Here is a 22,106-nt window from a genome sequence, read left to right on the forward strand (position 1 = left end):
CTCTCCACCCTCCTCCTCCGCCCCCTTCCGCCCCGCCCGCGCGCCGCCCGCTCGCAGCCACTAGCAGCCCAGGCTCAGTCGCAGCCCCTCGGAGTCCGGAGCCCGCCGCCCCTGCGGACCGGACAGTGCGGCCGGCGGCCGGGACGGAGCCCCCAGCCCGCGAGGAGGGCGCGGCGCAGGCGGCGGCGGCGCGGCGGGGAGGAGCCCGGGCCGGAACCAGGGCTGGGCCGGGGGCGGGGACGCCGGGGTCCCGGAGCCCGGGAGCCGGAGCGAGGTGACGAGCGTCGCGGAAGGACCGGGAAGGAAGAGCGGAGCCGGAGCGAGCCGAGCAGCCCACAAAGTGCGATGCCCCGGCGGGGTTGAGGCGCGCGGCGGTCGGCGCGGCGCGCTGGGAGGACACCCGGGAGCTGCGCGGCGCGGGGCGGCGCGGAGGGGCAGCCCCGGCGGGCGGCGGCGGGCCCGGGCTGCGATCGGAGCGAGCCCCATGCCCCGCGCGGGCTGACGGGCCGGAGCCCGTACGGAGCGGCCGGGCGGGACAGGTAGGTGGCGGGCCGGGCCCAGGGACGCGGGTGGGGGCTGGGCGGGCGACCAGACCAACTCCCTAGCTCGCGCACTCTCTCGCCCGCTCGCTGGCTCACTTTGTGTTTGCAAACTGCCCGCCCGAGACGCGCCGGGCGCCGGGAGGAGCCGGGCCCGGGCCGGCGCACTTTGTTCCAGCCAGGGCCGGCCGCGGCGCACTGACCCCGCGCAGCCGCGACACTCCGCCCCTGGCCCGGGCCCCCGCGGGCGGGAGCTGCCTCGGGAACAGGTGGGGGCTGTGGCGCGGCGGGAGTGGGGGCAGCCGAAGGCCCGCGCGGGGAGGGGGCGGCCAGAGAGGCCACCGAGGCCCGCCCTTCCCCAAGAATCTGGGCCCCGCCCCCTCCCGGCTGGGCCGCTGGGAATGGGGTGTACCGGGGCGCGACCCCCTCCCCGCCCGGAGTCAGACAAAGAATACTTCCCGGCCCGGACTTTCCTGAGCTGGGAAGGGAAGTGGTGAACTGGGCTCCCCCCAACTCCAGTCGGTACGGGACTCCCCAGGACGCGCAGAAGGCCGATGAACTTGGGCAAGAGGGGGTGCGGGGTATCGCGGTCCTACCCGCCGCGTCGTCTCGGGCGAAGAGGGGACTTGTCTTGCTGAGGTCGCACCTCGAAAGTGCCAGGACGGGTCAGCGCCTTTCCTATCGCTCATTCAGCTCCGGGATAGAGCGGAAAACTTCTTGGGGACTTGAGAGCGTCTGGAAATGGCCCCTGTGATTTGTGCGCCGGAGATGGAGGGTGGGGGAACGATCTGGCCGATACCTCTACGCACCCGGTGTGGAGAGAGCTGCCGCCCCACCACATATGGGGAGAAGAGAGGGCAGCTGCGGAGGCCCGGAGGCCACCAGGGAAGGAGCCCGGAGTGTCGGAGCAGGACCCCGCCCCCCTCAAACTGAGGAGACTGGTATCTCCCCTGGACAACCCCAGCACCTCTCTGACCCGCGGCGCTTCAGCTTCGGGCTTCCCATCCACACCAAACAAACTTCCTTGCGCTGCGGCAGAGCAGAGCCAGTGGTGCTAAAATGCCACCTGGGGTCCCGGCCGTCCCCATAAAGAACCGGGTAATTTCGCGGGATTAGGATTTTGAGGCAGAGGCCCAGACGGTGGCGGATTCCCTCTGTACCCCAACTGGGGCGACCTCGCGAACATACCGCATTCCACCCCATCTTAGATTAGGGGGAAAGGGCATGGGAACCGAGTGAGCCTAGAGAGCGCCCATCTTTCTCCTTTGCTCCCTGGCCAGCCCCTTCCTGGCTGGTTTCCTTGCTGACTTGGCGCCTGGCGTTTCGGGCATCTGGAGATCACCGCGTGCCTAGCACCCCAGCACCTAGTCTCCCTGCAGGTTGACCGCGGCGCCTGGAGCCGGGAATAGGGGTGGGGAGTCTGGAGGAGCAAACCCGAGTCTGAAGCTGCCATTCAGGTGGTTCCTGAGAAAGCTCGGGAGCATTTTGGCCAATGCGGGTTTTTACCTGAACGCCAGCATCTTCACCCCGGTTTTGGGGACCCGCTTGGATTCGTCCCAGCACACACTTCCTCGGGTCTGGGATTGAGGTTGGGGCAGCTTGAGAGGCGATTGTTAGGATTGCCCCGAGTGTCCGCAGAAAGCAGGAGCAGCGGGGTCGTCATATGGCCTGTAGCTGCGGTAAGGTCTGTGCCCTCAGACCGCAGAACCCAGAAGCTCACTTGACAGAGAATCGGAGCTGAACGGCCTCCTGACCGCCATGCCCTGCGGGCACCGGGCATTTTGAGCCCTCCCTCCACCTCCCGGTGAACCAGCCGGTAGGAGCAGGGACCGAAGGCCAGGCCCAGCGGACTCAGCTGCCTGAAGGGGAGCCACGGCCTCAGAAAACCTCTGCCCGCCCCCGCGGAAAACCACTGTGGGGAAGTCTGCAGGGCTTTTTTTTTTTTTCCAACTTGAGAAACTTTTGCCTCGGGGTTTTGGAGCTGTTACCTGGTGGCTGGAGGGAGGATGCTGGGGCTCTGCTCTTGGTATGTGAACAGTTTGTTAGCTCCCATGATGCCTTTTGATCTGAGACACTCAGAAGACTGAGTTGGGGGAGTCACTCACACTCTAGTCAGAGGGGCAAGGTGGCAAGGGGAGAAGGTGGTTCTGTGGTTGTCCCCTCTCAGCAATCACAGGCTCAGGGTGAGCACTGACTCTCTCCTGCGGGACCCTTAGGACCCACTTTACCCTGGCTCTAGGCTTGCTGCTAAGTTTGGAAGACCACGGGAACCTTCTCTCCTGGCACTAAGGGTTGGGCGCTTGAGTGGGTTTTCTATCCTCCTCCTTGTCCTGGGCAGGTTTCCTAGTAGTTATGGAGTTAGGGAACCCCTGAGCCCTGGGGGAGAAAGACCTGATCCCAGTGCTGGAGAACGGCAAGGCCAGAGCACTTGCAAAGAGTCCCACTTGCAAAGGGACCTGCTCCTGTCCCTTTCTGTGTAGGGACCCTCCTCACATATAGACTCCACCAGCTTCCTTCCCTTGACTTTTGCCAAAAACTTCCTTTCAGGCGGCGGGCAGGTAGGTCCCTTCTTGCCAGGAATGTGTGCATCCTGCCTGGCCTCTAACCCAACATACCTCTTCCTTGCAGGGAGGGAAGCCGAGGGACTGAGAGAGGAGGGCTTGTTTTTGATCCAGTAATTCCCCTAAATGTTTGCTGAGCCCCTACTCTGCCTGGGGTACCCAAGCAATGAAGACTGGAGTCTGCTCTCTGGACCTCAGATTGTTGGGGTAGGAGAGACAGATAATATATCACATCCAGGAGAGAAGGATGGGAACAGAGTGTCTGTTTCACAGGCAAGGTGTGAGGTGCAAGGGGAGGGAAGGGTCGTCTCCCTTAGAAGCCTTCCTTGAAACTTAATCCTTCCTACTCCACTGCCTTGGCAGTTTCCTGTCTCTTCAGCCTCGGTGCAAGCCCCCCAGTCCCATCCTAAGCAGGCACAATGTCTTTACTTTTCTAATAGCCTAAACTGTGTGAAATAATCATTTCTTCCATCCAAGAAACTCCTCACAGTTTCCCTTCTCACAGATCTTAGCCACACTCCAGCTTCCCCAGACCAACGCAGGGCAGGTACTATTTTTGACAGACTCTGAGGCTCTGTTGGCTGGAATGGCCCCCTCAGACTTGGTTCCAGAACTCTGGAACCCAGCACAAGGAACTGAGGCCTCCCCAGGGCAGAACATGTGTCAGAGTGGAAAAGGCTTTGGAACTTGGCAGTAGAGATGGGACTCGGGGGAACTTAATTAAGCTCTTTGAACCTCAATTTTCTTATGTTGTAAAGTAGGTCAATAATACCCACCTTAGAGATTCCATTTGGGAGCTGAATGAGCGAGCAGATGTTAAGTACCTAGCACTGTGCCGGGCGCATGGTAGTACTGATCAAGGGATGGCTTTTATTATTAATTTGCTAGCACTGCCAGGCCGCATGTTGGCTGAATACTGGAAATAGTGAAGGATTAATCTTCATTTTATGAGTTGGGAAAATGAAGCCCAGAGAGAAGAGGCAACTTCTCCAAGGTTACAGGGCTACATGGTAGCAGAGCTGGGACTAAAACGTGGGGCCCTTAACTCCCGTAAAACTAGTAGGGCTTGAGCCTGTGCCTTGGTGAAGGGAGAAAGGAAGGGATGGGAGGAGCTGCCACTGCTCCCTCCTCCACAAGCTTGGCCTAAGCCGCTTGCCTTCTAGTGTCAAGGCCATCTTTCTCTTTTCCCTTTAAGTGGGGAGGAGGACTGTAGGTGCAGAATCTGGTGTTTACACCTGTGGGCAACCCTGGAGCATTCCCCAGGCACTCCTAAGGAGCCCATGGGACACACATAAATGGGAGAGAGAATTCCCCAGAAGGCAGAGGAATAAAAATGACTGATAAACCCTCTCTCCAGTAAGGGAGATTCTGGGGTTTGGAAACCCTAGCCTACACGTCCTTCTGGAAGACTTTAGCAGCAAGTCTCAGACCAATTTGGGACCTAGCACTGAAGGGATCATCTCAAAGAAGCAAAAGGAAACTCCTCTTGAGCCTGGAGTTATTGGCACCCTTCAGCATTGCCTCCCAGGATTCTCTGTGGAAATACACACCTTCAGCCCACTGCCAGTTCCAAGCCAGGATCACAGTGGAAACCTCTTTCCTCTGACTTCTGCCACTTTGGATGCTGTGGTCTTGTGAGATGTTGCCCCTGGGCCCTTGCAGAGCCTGGACTCGGCATACCTGCCTGAGCTGGAAAACAAGAGCTCCTGGCACAAAAGGTATACATGTGGACAGGGCCGCAGGGTGTTGGGCCGTGGAGTCAGTGCTGCTGTGATGCATCGCCTGGGCTGGGTAGGCTTGAGCCTGGCAAATGCCCTCCTTGCTTGATCCTGGTCCCAGGACCCCTCCTGAGACCAGGGTTTTTTCCCTGGCTCTCCCTCTGGCACAGCCCTGCACCTTCCTCCTTTCACATCTGGATGGAAGCCATACAGAGGCCTGTGCCCTGAATCCCATCTGCACTGCCCACCTCCCTGGGCCCAATCCTCTGGCCAACTGGAGCCTCCACAGCCAGGCCTAATGGTGGGTGGGGCCAATTGTTGGTACAAGATAGAGGTGAATGGTGTTTCCTTTCCTGCTAAAGTTCTGATGGCCTGTGACCCAAGCTGCCATGTAAATGGAAAGTGGGGTGATTTCCTCAGACTAACAAAGTGGAGTAGGTAGAATAGAGACTGGCAGTTATTCAAGGTAGGCAAGACTGGTAGGAGCAGAAGTTTCTCAACTAGCAGGAAAGGGGTGGCAAAATGATGTCGACTTGAAGGCAGCATGGCTTAGAAAATGGAGCCAGGGACTCAGTAGTTGTATCCATCCTGTGAACACAGAGGTGTGCCTACTGTGTGCTGGAGGCCAGGCTGGTGAAGGGCGGTGGGAGGGACCCAGAAAAGAGGTGACTCACGTGCAACTTGGAAAATCAGAAATGGAGCAAGCGCCTCGGAGCACACGTCTGTGGTCGCTGGCCGCTTAAGCCGGAGTGGGTCCTGAAACCCCCAGCTGAGATAGGACAAGGAGGGGGAGGGGGTTGCGGGGGCTTCCATTCTCATCTCAATGGGGCTTCCTTGGATTCCATTCCCAGCTGGCTTTACATTTCTGGAACATTTCTATGTCTTTAGGAGACCCAGGCCTAAAGAAGTTGTTCCAAAAGAGGGTGGTGGTGTACTTTCTTCTTTCCTTTAAGGTTCCCCCTGCAGATGCACATCCGCATTCTGGAAGGAAAGGATGCACTGGGGAGAATTCTAGGGGGATATGGAACGTTAGGATTTGTGGGAGACCCAGCGAGGGGCTGCTGCAGACACAGTAAGCACTCAGGGAGCAAAGCACCAGGCCTTTTGAGGCCGCATCTCTGGATGGGAGCTGGAGGAGCTGAAAGGTCAGGCCATGTTGAGGGTGTAGAGTTGGTCCACTGAGAGAATCCTCCTCTGGAAGCCTCTGAGATTCCTTTCCCTGAGAGCCAGAGCTACCTGTTTCCCCTCCCCGGCTGAGCACTCGCTTTGGATAGTTCCCCGGTGAGCTTTTACCTTTTTAACTGAGCACCTCAGTTGGAGTTGCTGGAATCTCCTGCATCTGAGACCGGAGCACAGGGATGTAACGCAAGGTGTTCGGCACTCAGCAGACTCCAAGGAAATAACTGCAGCTGGGTCAGCTCAGGCTGGCAGCTGGGGATCCAGGAACACTGGAAGTGGGGACGGCTCAGGCAGTATGGCAGTTTGTATCCACAGAGAGGGTCTCCCACCCATGCTGCTCTGAGATGACTTCGTGGGTCTGGGTCTAAACAGGGTCTGAACCCACACGGATACATCATGAGAAGCCCCAGCAAGCACACTGCCGCCAACTTCCTAACTTGCTCTTTGGCCTTAGGCATGACTTGTCTCTTCTCTGGGCCTTGGTTTTCCTAACTGTAGAGTGGGGGGAAGAGTGTGCCTGCAGTCCAAAGTCCTGAAGCTGTGGGTTGGGAGCCAGGGAAGAAGAGACCTGAAGGTCTCAGTGTACACCCCTGTTTGTTCCAAGGGCGTTGGGAGCCTACTGCTTCCGTGAGTCCTTCCTGAAAGGGGTGCGGTGGAGCTCAGGGCAGGGGACACTACGACCCATGCAAGTCTCCTCCTTCCCAATTAGGCCGTGGAGCCTGATTAAAAGGGGTGCTGCCTGCCCCCTCCCGCCAGATCCCCATCGCCGAGATTTCCCTTCATCAGAATCTCACATCCTCCAGAAATTAATTTGATGCTTCATGTTATCAATTAATTGAATCTCGTTGGGAGAGAGTGCTCTGTGAGGCGAGGCGGGCTGCAGCTTGGCCCTTATGTGCCGCCGTTCCCCCTCCCCCTTACACCAGGGCAGCTTTCCCCTCCCCCATTCCTTTTTTTTTTTTTTTTTTGCCTTTCTTTTAATTTCACTTATTTTCTAAAATAAAACCACTGTTCTGGGCCCCTTTACCCAGTTTGGCTTGGATGGATACCCATGGGCTGGGTACTGGCTGGATTTGCCCTTTCTGTGGTAGGGGCAGGAGGACTTCCCCTCCCCTGGACCCTGTCTGATCTCTCCTTAAATAAACAGAATCTCACCCTTTGGGAATTTGGCTGTGACCCTGTGTGCTCCAGGGGCTACTGGTGAGAAACTTAGAGAGGAGGACTAGGGGTAGGAGGAAGAGCTGGGAACAGACTCCACCCTAGTTGGGGACGGAGGAGGTATAGAAGGACTAAGCTAGGGACCTCTCAACCCTCAGGATTTTGTCATTCAGAAGCTGTTGCCCCTGCCAGGCCTGATCCATTAAATGCAGGGCGGAGGGCACAAGTGTGTGGTACCTCCAAGCCTCCCAACAGCCAGGCCAGGTATCTGCAGGAAAAAGCCCTCAGCATTTTCAAGGACACTTGGGAGCCCTCGCTCTGCCCCCTGCATGGAAGATGGGGGAAGAAAGTTCTAATGGGACACCCCCATTAGGAAACCTGAGAGGGCGTTGTGGCAGGTAGAGCTAGGTAGTCACCAGGCCCTGACTGAGAACTGTGCTTTGCAGTTTCACATACCTCCTTGTTCTCATCCCCACGACAATCCTGAACGATTCTCCAGGCAGTGGCCACTCTCATTTGATAGGTGAAGGACCCAGGCCCACAGAGGTGACCTGACTTGCCCAGGGTCACAGTTAACTGGAACATGCCTCTCTGGAATGCTGGCCATAAAGGCTGAGGTCACAAATGGCCTAACTTCATCCCTGTTGAGTTTTGTTGACCCACACACAGTTCATTACAATGGTAAATTTCACATAAATATTCCCACTAAGGCTCCTTTTGAAAAACCCAAGCCCTGTCAACACTGAGTCTGCATCTCTGTGTAGGAAGGATAGACTGGGATTGAGTGGCAGCTACCTTCTTGTGCCCTCCTCACCTGGCCTTCTAAGTGACCAGCCTAGCCCCTGAGGATATTTTGGCTAGCAGCTTTGACATGGAGATTCACCAGTCCCCAGTATTCTTCAAGGAAAATCTATTTGGGGACAGTGTCTGAAAGACTCTGCAGGGTTTGGCCAGACGCAGTGGCTCACAGCACATTGGGAGGCTGAGCCAGGTAGATCACCTGAGGTCAGTAGTTCAAGACCAGGCTGGCCAACATGGCAAAACCTCATCTCTACTAAATATACAAAGGTTAGCTGGGCATTGTAATCCCAGCTACTCGGGAGGCTGAGACAGGAGAATCACTTGAACCTGGGAGGCAGAGGTTACAGTGAGCCGAGATTGTACCACTGTACTCCAGCCTGGGTGACAGTGAGACTCCGTCTCCAAAAAAAAAAAGACCCTGCAGAGAAGACCTATAAGGACACTCTGACCCAAATCTAATTTCTGCATAGCTACTTAAGAACTGATGGTGGAAGTGACGCAGTGGCTCATGCCTGTAATCCCAGCACTTGAGAGGTCGAAGTGGGAGGATCACTTGATCTCAGGAGTTTAAGACCAGCCTAGGCATTATGGTGAAACCTCCTCTCTACAAAAACAAAAATTAGGGTGTGGTGGGATGTGACTGTAGTCCCAGCTAGTCAGGAGAATGAGGCCAGAGGATCACTTAAGCCAAGGAGGCAGAGGTTTCAGTGAGTGAGCCAAGATCGTGCCAATGCACTCTAGTCTGAGCGACACAGAGTGAGACCCTGTCTCCAAAAAAAAAAAAAAAAAAAAAAAAAAAAGACCTGATGGTGGTGGGTGATTGTTTTTCCCTTCTTTCTACCACTGAGGGTAGGCCTTTTTACCATAAGGCCTGTGTCTCCGGGGCCCTGTTTCAAGATGTAACTAGCCCATCCCTGCCAGGGTGAGACCCTCTATGATAAAGTCATCCCCTGCTCCCAACACTTACTCCCTTTGTGTACTTTTTTTGGGGAGGAGGGGCTTTCTTCCAAGAATGAAACCACACGCAGAAGTTACCCTTCTGGAACTCACCTTAGAATGAGGAGAGAGACGTGGAAGGACGCTGAATCTTTGCATATTCAAATGTGACTGTGTTTTGGATGCCCCTGAGACTGTGTTTTGGATGCCCCTGAATTGGTGCCCAAGATCCCTGTGAAAGCCACACTTGGAAATCATCTGGGGAAATGAAGGGAGGGGCCAAGGCATGTCAGGGGCAGGCTGGGCAGAGCAGCCAGGGGCCCAGACATGGCCATACTCAGTGGTTTGTCCCAGGCCCACTAGAGCCCCTCCTGTGCCCACAGGAAACCTTGGTGCCAAAGGCACTACCAGAACCAGGCTCCAGATGGCCATTCAGGCCCTGGGCTAGTTGCCCCTACCCCTTAACCAGCAGGCCCCCCACATAAGACGTCACTATTTAATTAGCCGTCTCTGATTAACCAAACTTGGCATTGGGCTCCTCTTGCCCTCATCTTTCCCAGCTCCGAATCAATGGCTTTGATATGCTAATTAGGGAGTAATTTAATTTCAAAAGGCCGCAATTAACAAGGGTGTTGTGGACATGCTGTAGTTAAGCGGAGTAATCTAATTTGCATTAGTAACAAGCAGGGACTAATTAGAAGCTTAATTAGACACTTAGATGGCTCTTATGTTTACTTTCTTAATGAGATGGAGTGGGATCTTTGGTTCTTTCTTTTTTCCCCCCTTTATTGTTAATTCTTCCGTTTGGTCTGTGTAGTAGGAAGGGGTATTGAGGGAGGCCACCGTGCCAGGGCCTGTGGGAGCGTTTCAGGGCTGGAGCCAGTAAAAGGTAAGGTGGAGGAGGGTGGTGGTGAGGGAAGGCTTGGATTCCAGAGTCACTTTGGAAGTTTGGATGCGGGGAAGAGCACTGGTTTAGGAGTCAGGAGAGCCACCTGGTTTCAGTTTGGCTCAGCCATTTAGCAGTCAGGTCACCTTGTCAAGTCTTTGGCCGCTTTGAAGTGTGGTTCCTTCCTCTGTCAAAATGAGCCCAAAATTGCATGGGGGGAGGGAGAGGCTGTAGGAAAGCACTCTCAGGGACTCTGTGAATCAAATGGTTTTTAACAATAAAATATATTCACAAATTGTGTGCCGAGACCTCACTGCCTCATGGCTCAGCTCAGAAGCCACCTCCTACAGAAAAACCTTTCCGGAGCACCCTTTACTATTTCCAGATTCCAGGGTCCGTCCCCCGTGTCTAACATAACCTTTGTAAAGCTGTGTGTGTTGTGTAAGACAGAAGTTCTCAATCCTGGCGCCACTGGGAATTTAGAATGGTTGGAAAGCTTTTTAAAATATCCACCCCTGGGTCCCATTCCCTGAAGAGTCTGATTTAATTGACCTAGGCGGGCCGTAGGTGTGGGTTTGTTTGTTGGTTGGTTTGAAGCTCCCCAGGTGATTCTGATGTTTAGAAGGAAAGCTTACCTGCCCGTTTAGTCTCTCTCTCCATTTCAAGTCCCTCAAAAGCAAGGTCTGCATTTTAATCACCTCCATTTGCTCCGACCCCAGTGCCCACTGTGCTCAGTATCAGCTGCAGCTGAAAGCTCCCTGCCCCACTCTGAGCTTAGGGAGCTCATCCTGACTTGGCAGGGCCTGTAGTGTTGAGTGGTGAATGCCTTAGTCAGGCTCTGAGAATCTCCTGGAGAAGGGGCTGAGGAGAATTGAGGGAAATGGCTAAAAAGGTAAGGGCCTGAGGGTCTTATGAGATGTGGCTGCCTTGTGAAGGGAGAATTGGACAAAATTGGTATGAATTTTATGGGCATCAATTAGGGAATAAACCTATCAAGAGCCTTAAAAATACACAGTTCCACCTTCTAAACATGTATTCAAGGCAAATAGTCAAAAATGTAGAGTATCCTGTTCCCATAAAGGTGTTTACTGCAGAGTCATAGTAAAACATAGCTAACAGCCTAGATGTCTAATTCTAGGGGATTGGCTCAATACATTCTGGAACATGCAGCCCATTCAAGCAACTGTGTGACCATTAAAAACTGTTGCCTAAAATATTTGATGGCATGTGGAAATGCTTATGATAGTAAGCGGTGAGTGGAAAAAGAGGAAAATTCAAACCATGTACAGATTATGACTCCAATTTCACTTTTTAAATGTTTGTATGCCAAAAGAGAGTGAGAGTAGATTGACTGGAAAGGCTGTATATCCCAAAGGGCTAGATCTCTGGGTGGTAGGATTATGAGAATTCTGTTTTTTTCTTATCCTTTTCTTTGTCTGTTTCAAAATTTTCTACGAGGATGTCTCTTACTTTTAGGATTCAGGGATAGAGCTCTTTGGAACTTGGGAGAGGACCTGGAACAGGTCCTGGCACAGGATGGCAGCTCACCTTCCAAATCGAAGGCTTTGCTGCAGCCTTTCAGATGGGAATGTCTTTGCCCTGCCTCTTGTACTGATCTCCTCTGAGCGCCAAAGGGTTGTGCTAAATGGTCCTTAGAGTTTGGGGTGGGTAGCTTCTAGGAGGTCATAGTCATTTAGGGAGACTCCCAGGCCAGGAACTCAGGCACAGGTGGGGGTACAGAGGGAAGCCCAGGGTGCCAGCCTCTGACCCACACAACGGGGAGTGCTGAAGGAGGGCAGGGTCTTGGAGAGGGATTAAACCTACTCTGGAACCCACAGAACCCCATGTGCTTGGGAAGAGAAGCTGCTGGCATGATCACGGAGCCAAGGAGTGTGTGACTCACATCACCCAGCTCTGGCTTCAGGGCCTATTTTGGAGCTATAGCCACATTCTAACCCACACTGTAGGGTCTTGCCTCACTTTCTTCAATGCTGAACCAAGGGCGGGGGGCTGGGGGGGGTTGGAATCAATTTTTAAACCATAGCCCACTCACAGGTAGGTTGTAGCAGGACTTTCTGGACTCCCACAGTTATAGTAACTACCCTGCTCCAAACGTCTTCCTCATGCAGTGTGATTTGATACCACAGCAACCCTGGAAGGAAGGTGTATTGGTATTAGCCCCATGTTACAGATAAGGAAACCAAGGCTCAGACTGATGACCTCATTCCTCAATGTCACGAAGGTAGTAAGAGGCCAGGAAGGGTTAGCAGGTCATCTGGCAAATGAGTGGCTGGCTAAATAATCCAGAGGCCCAAAGTGGCCACTGCCCTGGAGCCCTCCCCTTACCTTGAGCCTAAAGCTAGAAGCCAGTGGGCCTCTGGGGCCAGAGCTGAATCGGGGAGGCTGGTCCCTGGGACTTTGGATTGGGAAGCATCCTGCAGTTACTTGTAGGACCAGTGCTCATTGCTCTGAAAAGCCCTCTGTTTTATATCTCTTGACACAAGTAAGATCTGATAGCAGTATAGCTAGAAAGAAATGGGGAAAGAAGGAACTAGAAGGCATCCTTGTGCTCTGGTATCCACATGTGTGTCTTTTTGTATATCTAGAAATACATGTATTTCAAAGATTTTTAGTTCTGGAAAAGTCTGAAAGTGGTGACCCTTCCTTTGTAAAATGAAGGCCTTTGCATATGTTGTTTGCCCTGCATTCATTGTATACTTTGCCCGGCCAATACCTACTCAGCCTTCATATCTAAGCATAAATGCCCTTTCCTTGAAAAAGGGGGCTTTCCCTGCCCCTCTCCACAAGTGGGGATATGTTAGATCCCCATTTATTCCCTGTCCTGTACTCACACTCAATAGAATGTATCTGACTTGGGCTTCTCCATTTACCTGTGTCTTCAGTCATCATTCGCACCCCCTTCATGGGAACATAAGCTCCACAAGAGCAAGGCTGTGTCCTGCTCTGCTGGAGTCTGCATGTACAGAGCCCGGCACACTGTAGGTACTTAAGCATTGGTCGCACCAGTGAATGGATGAAGGGTCGTTGCTGGTGAACCATGCTCCTGGCCAACCATTAGAGGAGAGAGAAGCATGACTTTGTTCATGGCTAAAACCCCACTGGTTTTTAGGAAACTTGTTTTTAGGAAAAGAACAAGTGCCAGGTTTGTCTAGAAAAAACAAGAAGGGGCTAGGACCTTGGTTATTACCAGTTGCCCTTGCTGAGTCCTTCACCTGCAGCTCTCAGTGCATCTAAGGGCACTGCTGTACTGCCTTGTTCAGTAGGATCCACATTTCAGTTTCCTTCAGGTAGATCCCAGTGCTTAGCTTAATGGGGCCCTAAATACATGTTGAATGACTGAATGGCTTTTGGAGACATATCATCTAGTCGTCTAGTTTTGACCACCAGGAAGCTTATAACTAAAGTCAATTGGAGCCCCATTGCCTGGGACAACCACCATCAGCATCACCTGGGAACTTCTTAGAAATGCAGATTCCCAGACCCACACTGGACTTGAGTTAGAAACTTATATTGGAGCCCAGTAATCTGTGTTTTAACAAGCTCTCCAAGGTGATTCTGATGCACTCAGGTCTGCAACCCCCAATTTAACGTTGTGGTCCATCGTTGTATTTTAAGAAATCTTCTTAACTGCAATCTGCTTCCTAATCTGTGTTGGAATTATAAATAATAAAATAGATGACTACATCTAGTCCAGTTCTCCCCGTTACAAAGAGGAGAAAAGAGAATTAACTTGCTCCAAGTCACTCAGTAGGCCAGGTGCGGTGGCTCAGGCCTGTCATTCCAGCACTTTGGGTGACTGAGGAGGGAGGATCACTTGAGTCCAGACGTTGGAGACCAGCCTGGGCAACAAAGTGAGACTCCCTGCAACTACAACCACTCTTAAAAAAAACAAGTCACTCAGTAGTAAATTGGTGTTGAGCGGGAGGGGGGGGGGCTAGAACCGGGGGCTAAACTCCAACTTCCAGGGTCAGGCTCTCAGCAGGGCCACCTCCTGCTATCTCCCAGACTAGATTATAGGTTTCCGGAGAACTGGAAAGGATATCTTCTTACTTAAATTCCAACTGCCACCCTTGTTCTGGGTACGGACTACCTGTGGTCATGCCCCACCCGTGTGTCCCTTAAGAGCTGGGGTCGCATCCCCACTCCAGTTGCGCGTGCACGTGTACGCCCGGGAGCGCGCTGGGGGCTATCCCGCCCCCTCCCTTCCTCCCCCGCGGGTAAACTCCAGGCATCCATCAGTCTGTTAATTGCACTAATTAGAGATCGCGGAGGTGTTAATTGGAAAACCCTGGTATTGTGCCTGTTTGGGGAAGAAAACGTCAATAAAAATTAATTGATGAGTTGGCAGGGCGGGCGGCGCGGGTTCGCGGCGAGGCGCAGGGTGTCATGGCAAATGTTACGGCTCAGATTAAGAGATTGTTAATTAAAAAGCGACGGTAATTAATACTTGCTACGCCATATGGGCCCGCGAAAAGGCACAAAAGGTTTCTCCGCGTGTGGGGCTCCCCTTCTCTTTTCTCCTTCCCCAAAAGCACCCCAGCCCGTGGGTCCCCCCTTTGGCCCCAGGGTAGGTGGCACTCGTCACTTCCGGCCAGGGAGGGGACCGGGCAGACTCCGGCAAGTTCCAAGGGCGTCCCTAGTTGCGCACTTGCCGGCCCAGGTTCTTTGAAGAGCCAGGAGCCTCAGGGGAAGTGGGAGCCCCTAGCGGCCCGCAGACTACCCCAAAGCGGAAGAGGCGGCCGCGGGTTTGACCCAGCTTCCTTCCGACGGCATCTGCAGGAGCCTTCGGGCCCGACTTAGGCTCCCAGGTGCCCTGGCTCCCCCACGGGGAACGCTGAGGGATGGCCGACTAGGTCCTGCCCAAGTACAGGACCTGAGCCTCCGACAAATCCTGGACCTGCCAGAATAACTCGGCTTCCAGTGCTGTCTCCATTTGCCCCCAACATGTGGTAGGAGAGGGATATGGGAAGTCTGGGGTGGGGGATAAGAACCCAATATTGGTGAACCTTAGAAAGACTCCTGACCAACCCCCACCTCATTGTATGGAGGCAGAAAGAGCAGCCCAGTGACTTGCCCAAGGTCACACAGCTGAGCCTAGAAAGCAGATGGTCTAATTCTCAGATCCTCTGCCTTTCTGTTCTGCAGGTGCTCAGCTGCTCCTTGCTGTGGACTTTGGTGGCTGGGGGAGGAGCATGGATGGGGAGGCTAGGGGTGTGTGGAGAAGGAAGGAGGGCCTCTTGGAGCTTGCCCCTCAGTACCAGAGGAAGCAGCTCAGGTCTACACTGGGTGGAGTCCACTGGGAAAGGGACCCAGCTGTGACTCCAGTGGACCATCAGTGCCTCCAAGTATTCACTGAAATACTGTGGCTTCATGTCCACATGCCAGACTGAGAGTGAAGAGACCTTCAAGACCGCCTATCCATATAGAGATGGGGAAATAGAGGCTCAGAGAAGAGGGAAGACAGAGCATTCACAATGGTGTGTGGCTGAGCCCAGGCCCCTACCTGCTCCCCTAGCCAGGGCACAGGCTTCTGTGGACACTGACTTCCTCCTTCATGTCCCACAACCTTGCAGTTACAGGGCACTGATAATCAAGGCCTCCTGCCAGCACCCACCCCATCCTGTCTGTAGCTGGCTGGGTGTCCCAGGCACCCAGAGCCTGCTCACCACAGTGAGTCTCGACACCCTGTGAAGAGGTGGGCAGGAGACATGAGGCTGCTGGAGGGCAGGTGTCCCAAGGCAGAGGTGAGAATTCAGAAAGCTCTTGGGAGTACCTGTCATGCAGGTTTGGGGGGTATGTTAGTAGGTGGGTGGGAGCATTGAAGGAGGTGTATGGGTGTGTGTCAGTGGGGTGAAGGCCCTGGAGGGGGGCAGAACATGCCACATGGGAATTAATGCCATTCATACACCCTGCGGAAATGACTTTTCAAATGCATATAATCTCAAGCATGCAAATGAGAGGCTTGCTTCACCCTGTTTAATATGAATGATCGGCCCCTGAATAGCTATTATTATACACCACATTGCAGCAATTATGTTGTTCACTGGGTGTCGCTCTGTATCCCCCCAGTAAGAAGACAGAAAAGAAAGGAGCACCTCTGTCTGTATCCTCCTTCTTCCTTTTTTCTCTTTTTCCAAACTTAACTGATCTGCAACTTTATGGTATTACTTGAGTGTTGGAAGAGGGGCACTCTCCCTAACCCCAGGGAAGTAACTGCCAGATTCTCTTTCCTTTCTCCTTTGCATGCATTCACCCCTGAGGCTTTGGTCTTTGTCCCCTGGGGCCCAGGAGTTCTCAGATCTCAGAGAAGCTAGACTTGGAATCAGAGCGGGCAGCTGCTCTCCACCACCAGCAGAGCCAGGGTTGGGCGGGGCGGGGGGGGGGGGGCTCCCTCCTGTCTCCCCATCCCCCTCATGTAGCTTAGGCCCAGGCCTCAGCTTGTGGGGAAGGTGCTGCTGGCTGGGTGGTTTCAGGGGAGGGAGATGGAGCCCTGTACTATGGCTAGTGGAGGATGGTGCCCACCCCATCCATCATTTCATTGCCACTAGCCCTCAGGCTGACATGACCATTAAGGCCTGAGACCGAGTGCGCAATCTCTTCGGAACCATCACTGCCATACTGCCCTTACCCTAGCCCAGCTCCTCTCAGAAGTTAGGAGTGGAGTAGCAGCTGAGTTGGGGGAAGAACAAGCCCTTGGGAACATAGAGAAATTCATAAATACACAGCACTTGGGAGGCCACTCAGATTCACTGGGACAGTGACACCCAGAGGCACAGACAGCGAGGGGCCACAGAAACAGCGATGTGGCTTCTGTGGACCCCTTGTAGTTCCCTGTCTCCTCCCTACTCTGCTTCCAGCCAGGATGAAAGCTGAGCAAATGGCCAGGTACTGGAGTGAAAGGAGAGAATTTGGGAGTAGAAAGGAGATGCTTTGGGGAAGGAACTAGAGAAATCACAGTCCAGTCTCTTTCTGCAGTTTCTCATTGGTTACCTACAAGGTCCTCATCTGTTAGTTGAGTAAAGGAGACCATGTGGTTATAGGGTCTGCCTAGGCCGAAGGAGACCAAATGGGGGAAAGAAACTGGCTGGCTTCCACGGACCTTGCTAAATGCTCATGTGGCTTCTATCCCTTGATGATCTCTGTGCTATCTGGGCCAAGTCCTTGACCTGTTTGGGTCTCAATGTCCCCACCCTTACAATTAGGGTGGGTGGAGAAGGCGCTGATCAATACTGGGGCCTGCTCTGTCAGGTGCCATGTACATGCTTGTTTTGTGGGTTCCTCAAAAGACTCAGAGGCTGGGATGAAATATACTTGGCCCTTTTAATCCACAGGTTCCATATCTGTGGATTCAGTCCACCACAAATGGAAAATACTGTACAGTATTTTCAGCATGCAGGGCCCACAGATAGGGAGGGCCAACTTTTGTATCCACAGGTCCTGCAAGACAAACTGGGGGGCTTGTGCCTCTGGAGATTATGGTATCCCCAGAGGTGCTGGAACCAATCCCCCGTAGGTGCCGAGAAACATTGTCCTATTACAGACAAGGAAACTGAGAGTTTAAGATGTGTCAAATATTAGTAGTGGATACCAAGCATGATCTGACCTGTTTGACTGAAATCCATGTTCCTTTCAAGGTACTGTGACTCTGGTGGGTAGTTGGGGAACCCCCAGAATTTGAGAAGAGCTTTTCGTACTAAAGATAGTGGAACCTTGCCAGGTGCAGCGGTTCATGCCTATAATCCCTTAATCCCAGTACTTTGGGAAGCCAAGGCGGGTGGATCACTTGAGGCCAGGAATTCGAGACCAGCCTGGCCAACATCTCTACTAAAATTAGCCGGGCTTGGTGGTGTATGACTATAGTCCCAGCTACACTGGAGGTTAAAAGTGTCTACTTTTGACCAGGCACTGGGCTGAGGGCTTTAAAATGGAAGATGGAAAATGGAACCAGGGCTTCCTTCATTGCACACTTCCATGCCCAAGCCCAGTGTGTGCCTCCCAGTAGGTGCTGGGCAAGTGGCGGCCTTTTCTATTGTAGAATAATTATTGCTTTGGACTTCCTGTGGCCTGAAGAAGGTGGTCTGTCCTGGGATGGAAGCAAACACAAAGTCCATTTCAGGTGCGGGTGGGAAGGCAGTAATATGGTGGGTCCCTAGTGAATAACTTTTGTCTTTGGTTTGTTGGCGTGGGTTTAAGACCCATAGTGGGGCTGGGCGCTGTGGCTCATGCCTGTAATCCCAGCACTTTGGAAGGCTGAGGCAGGTGGTCAGGAGTTTGGGACCTGCCTGGTCAACATGGTGAAACCCCGTCTATACTAAAAATGCACACAAAATGTTGGGCTTGGTTGCTCATGCCTGTAATCCTAACAGTTTGGGAGGCTGAGGCAGGTGGATCACCTGAGGACAGGAATTCAAGACCAGACTCCCCAAAATGGTGAAACCCTGTCTGTACTAAAAATACTTAAAAATTACCCGGGCATAGTGGCACACACCTGTAGTCCCAGCTTCTCAGGAGGCTGAAGTAGGAGAATTGTTTAAACCAAGGAGGCAGAGGTTGCAGCGAGCCGAGATCAAGCCACTGCACTCCAGCTTGGGCGACAAGAGCAAAACTCCGTCTAAAAAAAAAATCAGCCAGGTAGGGTGGTGGGTGCCTGTAGTCCCAGCTACTCAGGAGGCTGAGGTGGAAGAATCACTTGAACTCAGGAGGCGGAGACTGCAGTGAGCCAAGATAGAGCCACTGCACTCCAGCCTGGGCGACAGAGTGAGACTTTGTCTTCAACTAAAAAAGCCCTGCTTCATGTCATTATTATAAACAGTGCAAACCTCAACTGGGACAAAAAAACCCACCGAGAGGGCCAGTGCAAGGGCTTTCTCTCCTCCCTTCCCCACCCAGCACAAGGTCTCCTAGAAGTCAAAAAAACATTGGGGAATGTGGAGCTACCCCTTACCTCCGGGGATATCAAGAGGGGCCACACTCCATCAGGTGTCCCAGGAGCAGCCTCTGGGAAGTTGAGGAGGAATGGATGCCCAGCTCCTCCCGTGGTGATGGTTGTGTTTTTGGGGATCAGCAGTCACTGCACTTTCAGCCTTGAGCCTCAGCCTCTCCCCCATGTCTCTCTTCCTCCTCCAGTTCCCACTAGAGCGACATGATGGTGGAATCTGCCTCAGAGACAATCAGGTCGGCTCCATCCGGTCAGAATGGCGTGGGCAGCCTCTCCGGGCAAGCCGATGGTAGCAGCGGTGGGGCCACAGGGACAACCGCAAGTGGCACGGGCAGGGACATGACCACGGGTGCAGACAGCAATGGTGAGATGAGCCCTGCGGAGCTGCTACACTTCCAGCAGCAACAGGTAGGAGCTGGTGCGCCTTTGGGTATCAGGGAGGGGGAGATGGGGCACTAGGCCTCATGCCACTTCATCCTGGCTACTGGAGCAGCACTCCCTGCCAGGTGGCATCACTACCATTCTGAAGACAGTTCAGCCTCTGAGGACTCCCTGTGTGCCCTCCCATTCTGGTGGCCACCTGGAGCCTTGGGCTACCACAGCATTTTCAAGAGAGAGAAGTGGGACTCAGAGGTCTAAGATCACGAAGCTTGAAACTGTCCCAGAAGTGCCAATAAGAAGAGACAGACACGCACCTGGGCAGCAGGCATGAGATTGGCATGTTGGGTTGTTGGGCACTCCACTCTTCACCTACACACTGGCTAGGAAACTGGCTAATTGAACAGGGTTAAGAGAGTGCTGTGCACACAGGGGTCTTCACATTATTTCTGTTGCTAAACATTCTCCGCGTCCGAGTCAGCCTGGGCCTCCAATCCAAGCTTCCAAGCTGTGAAGAGAGGCCCAGGCAGCTGAGTAAAGGCCAAAAGAGGTAGGCAAAGGCAAGCCTCCATTTTTAGGACTCAGATTGGGAACCCCTATCTGTGTCTTATATTTCCTCTTCCATCCTTAAGAACAGAGTTCAGGAGTTTTAAGACCAGCCTCTCCGAGGATCTAGAGACACTTAGGATGGGCCTAGATCTGGTTGGGTGATAACAGAGCAGGGGTTCATGTCCTGGTCCCACCCAAGGAAAAAGGGAGAATCATGCTCAACAAGTTGAGGAGAACCTGCCCAGCCAGCCTTGGCATTGGGATTGTCTTTCTCTAATTTGACTCTGCTCCTGGAACCACTGCCAGTGGTGCTGGCCCTCGGGGGTCTGCTAGGAACATGGAGAAGCAGGGACCTGTGTGTACCTCCCTTAGTCCCCCACTCCTGCCTCATACGTGCATACACGTATGTACCACAGTGCCCTCATGTGCCCCTCTGTGGCCCTGCTGTCTCTCTCAAGTTCACCCTAGGACTCTGTCCTCCTTCTCCTACAACCCAACTTCATAACCCCTAAGAGCCCCTTTCCCACCATATTCCTTGGAACCAGAAGTCAGACTGGAAGCAGCACCATCAGCAGCTTGGCACCCCTGCACGGAGCTGGTCAGCCAGCACTAAAGCAAGAATTGAAGAAACCTGGGTTAAGTCCCAGCAAGCCCCTTAACCAGCAGCATGACCTTGACAGAGTCATAGGCCTTCCTGAGCCCTGGCCTCCTTGGCATCTCAAGTACAGAGTTGTTAGGATTGGATGCAATTTGGGTGTGCAACACGTGCAGCTCACTTGTTGATGTGGATGTGAGCGGAATGGAGGACCTCAAAAATCACTTTCTCTTGCCAGTGGTGGAGACTGGAGTAGGGAAGAGCCTGAAGCCCTTCCCTAGGGAGAGAGTCCTCAGGAGTTTGCTGGCATTTCCCATGCCTTCCTAAGCAGGTTGGGGAAGAGACCCACAGAGTCTGCTGGGGAGAGAAGGTTAAAGGGCAAAATCCTACCCTTTACCAACATAATAGCAAAACGTGCCCCACCAGGAATCCCCAAGGCCACCCATTTTGTATGGCCAGCTCTTCCCTCTCTGAAATAGAATTATGAAAAATTTTGAATGTGATGGAGGTTCGGGAGTACTGAAACTGGAAAGTTTCTTTTAAAAAATTACTGAAAGTGAAGAATGAATACAGATCTCTGGATAACTGGGGAAATGTTTGGGGTGGAGAAAGACAGAACTGTCTGTACTGATCAGGTTTCTTGGTTCTGCATCGCACATGAGCCATGTTTTCCCATCTGTATTCCACGTTCCAGTTACTGCTGTTTGTTTTGGGGAATATCCCACAGTCCTGGAAAATCCTATATCTGTTTCACAAATAAACTGGGGTGGGGAGTTGGAGGCAGGCAGAGGGCTGTTTTATCCATTTGGGCTCACTATGGGCATAGTGCCCAGGGCCAAGGAACATATTTGAGACTTAAAAAAGGTTTTCTTGGCTCCAAACTGTGAAAAGAACCTTGCAAACCTAAAATGACAAGAGTTTCAATTGAAATGAAACAGTCCGTGGGCTATTCTCTACCCTCCGTGTATGAATGAAGCTTTTCGGGGACCTTCAAGGGTATCATTTTCTGGTTCCCAACAATAAAACTTCCTAATTGTAGGTTAAACAAGTACAGGAAAGAGAGCCTGGCCCTTTGGGTTCCTGCTCCTTCTCAACCCCAACCACAAAGTCCTTAGAGGACAAACAGATGCCTTTCTTCTGTTTGGTGCTTTGGGGCCTTCGCATATGCTGTCATCAAATCAGCTCACCATCCCTGTTAGGTCGATATGATTATTCCCATTTCACAGATGAGACAGCCATAGGTAGGCACTGACTTGTGGAGATGGCACAACAAAGACTGCGTAGACCTCAGTCTCCCAGTTCCGAGTTGAGGGCTCAGCACACCTGCCCCTTCACTTCTTCTCCATCATGCAGTCCCCATGGGAAATGGAGGCAGCAAGGCCTCGAGTATAGTGGGAGCTGAAGAAATGTCTGTTGATGCGTAAATGAGTGCATTTCATTTCCAACCTGAAAGGGCTCTGTGATGATATAAAAGCAGCACTGCCCGCTGGCCCTAAATAGCCACTCTAGCGCCATCTGCAAACTCGATAGGAATTGGGGTGGGAGAGGGTCGGTGGACAACGCACTGGTCCCATTCTCCTGGGACCCTCCGTGGCTCTCCAGGCCCCTCTGCCTTTGTCCGTCTGTCTGTCGGTCCTTGTTCCCCTGCTCTCGGTAAACAAGCCCTGGAAATGCAATCCTGGCCTTTGGGAGTAATGAGTTGACAGAGAGGAGAGAGATAAACAGGTCGAGTCAGAAGTCAGGCCTGTGACAGGACTTTAGGCTGAAACAAACAGTGCTGAAGAGGGTGGCCACGTCACTTCGGAACAAGAGCAGGCACTTGTTTCCATGCAACCAGCAGGCTGGGA

The 22,106-nt window shown here is 53.0% G+C and overlaps 1 protein-coding gene across 13 annotated transcripts in view; it reads left to right on the plus strand.

The window, feature by feature from the left end:
• The first annotated feature begins 76 nt into the window (after positions 1-76).
• Positions 77-22,106, plus strand: part of FOXP4 (forkhead box P4) — a 52,793-nt gene continuing 30,763 nt past the window's right edge. For 9 of the 13 annotated variants that reach the window (XM_035295590.3, XM_035295595.3, XM_035295593.3 and 6 more), the window contains exons 1-2: positions 77-539; positions 18,926-19,145. In XM_035295590.3, the coding sequence (XP_035151481.1) occupies positions 18,942-19,145 (204 nt within the window). In that variant the 5' untranslated portion in view covers positions 77-539; positions 18,926-18,941. Of the gene's footprint in view, positions 540-14,408; positions 14,749-15,372; positions 15,544-18,925; positions 19,146-22,106 lie in introns of those variants that run through there. The other 4 variants (XM_035295591.3, XM_078370669.1, XM_078370668.1 and 1 more) reach the window with 2 other exon arrangements.

This window comes from Callithrix jacchus, chromosome 4 (genome assembly GCF_049354715.1).
Source record: "Callithrix jacchus isolate 240 chromosome 4, calJac240_pri, whole genome shotgun sequence".
In the NCBI taxonomy this organism is placed as follows: Eukaryota; Metazoa; Chordata; class Mammalia; order Primates; family Cebidae; genus Callithrix; species Callithrix jacchus.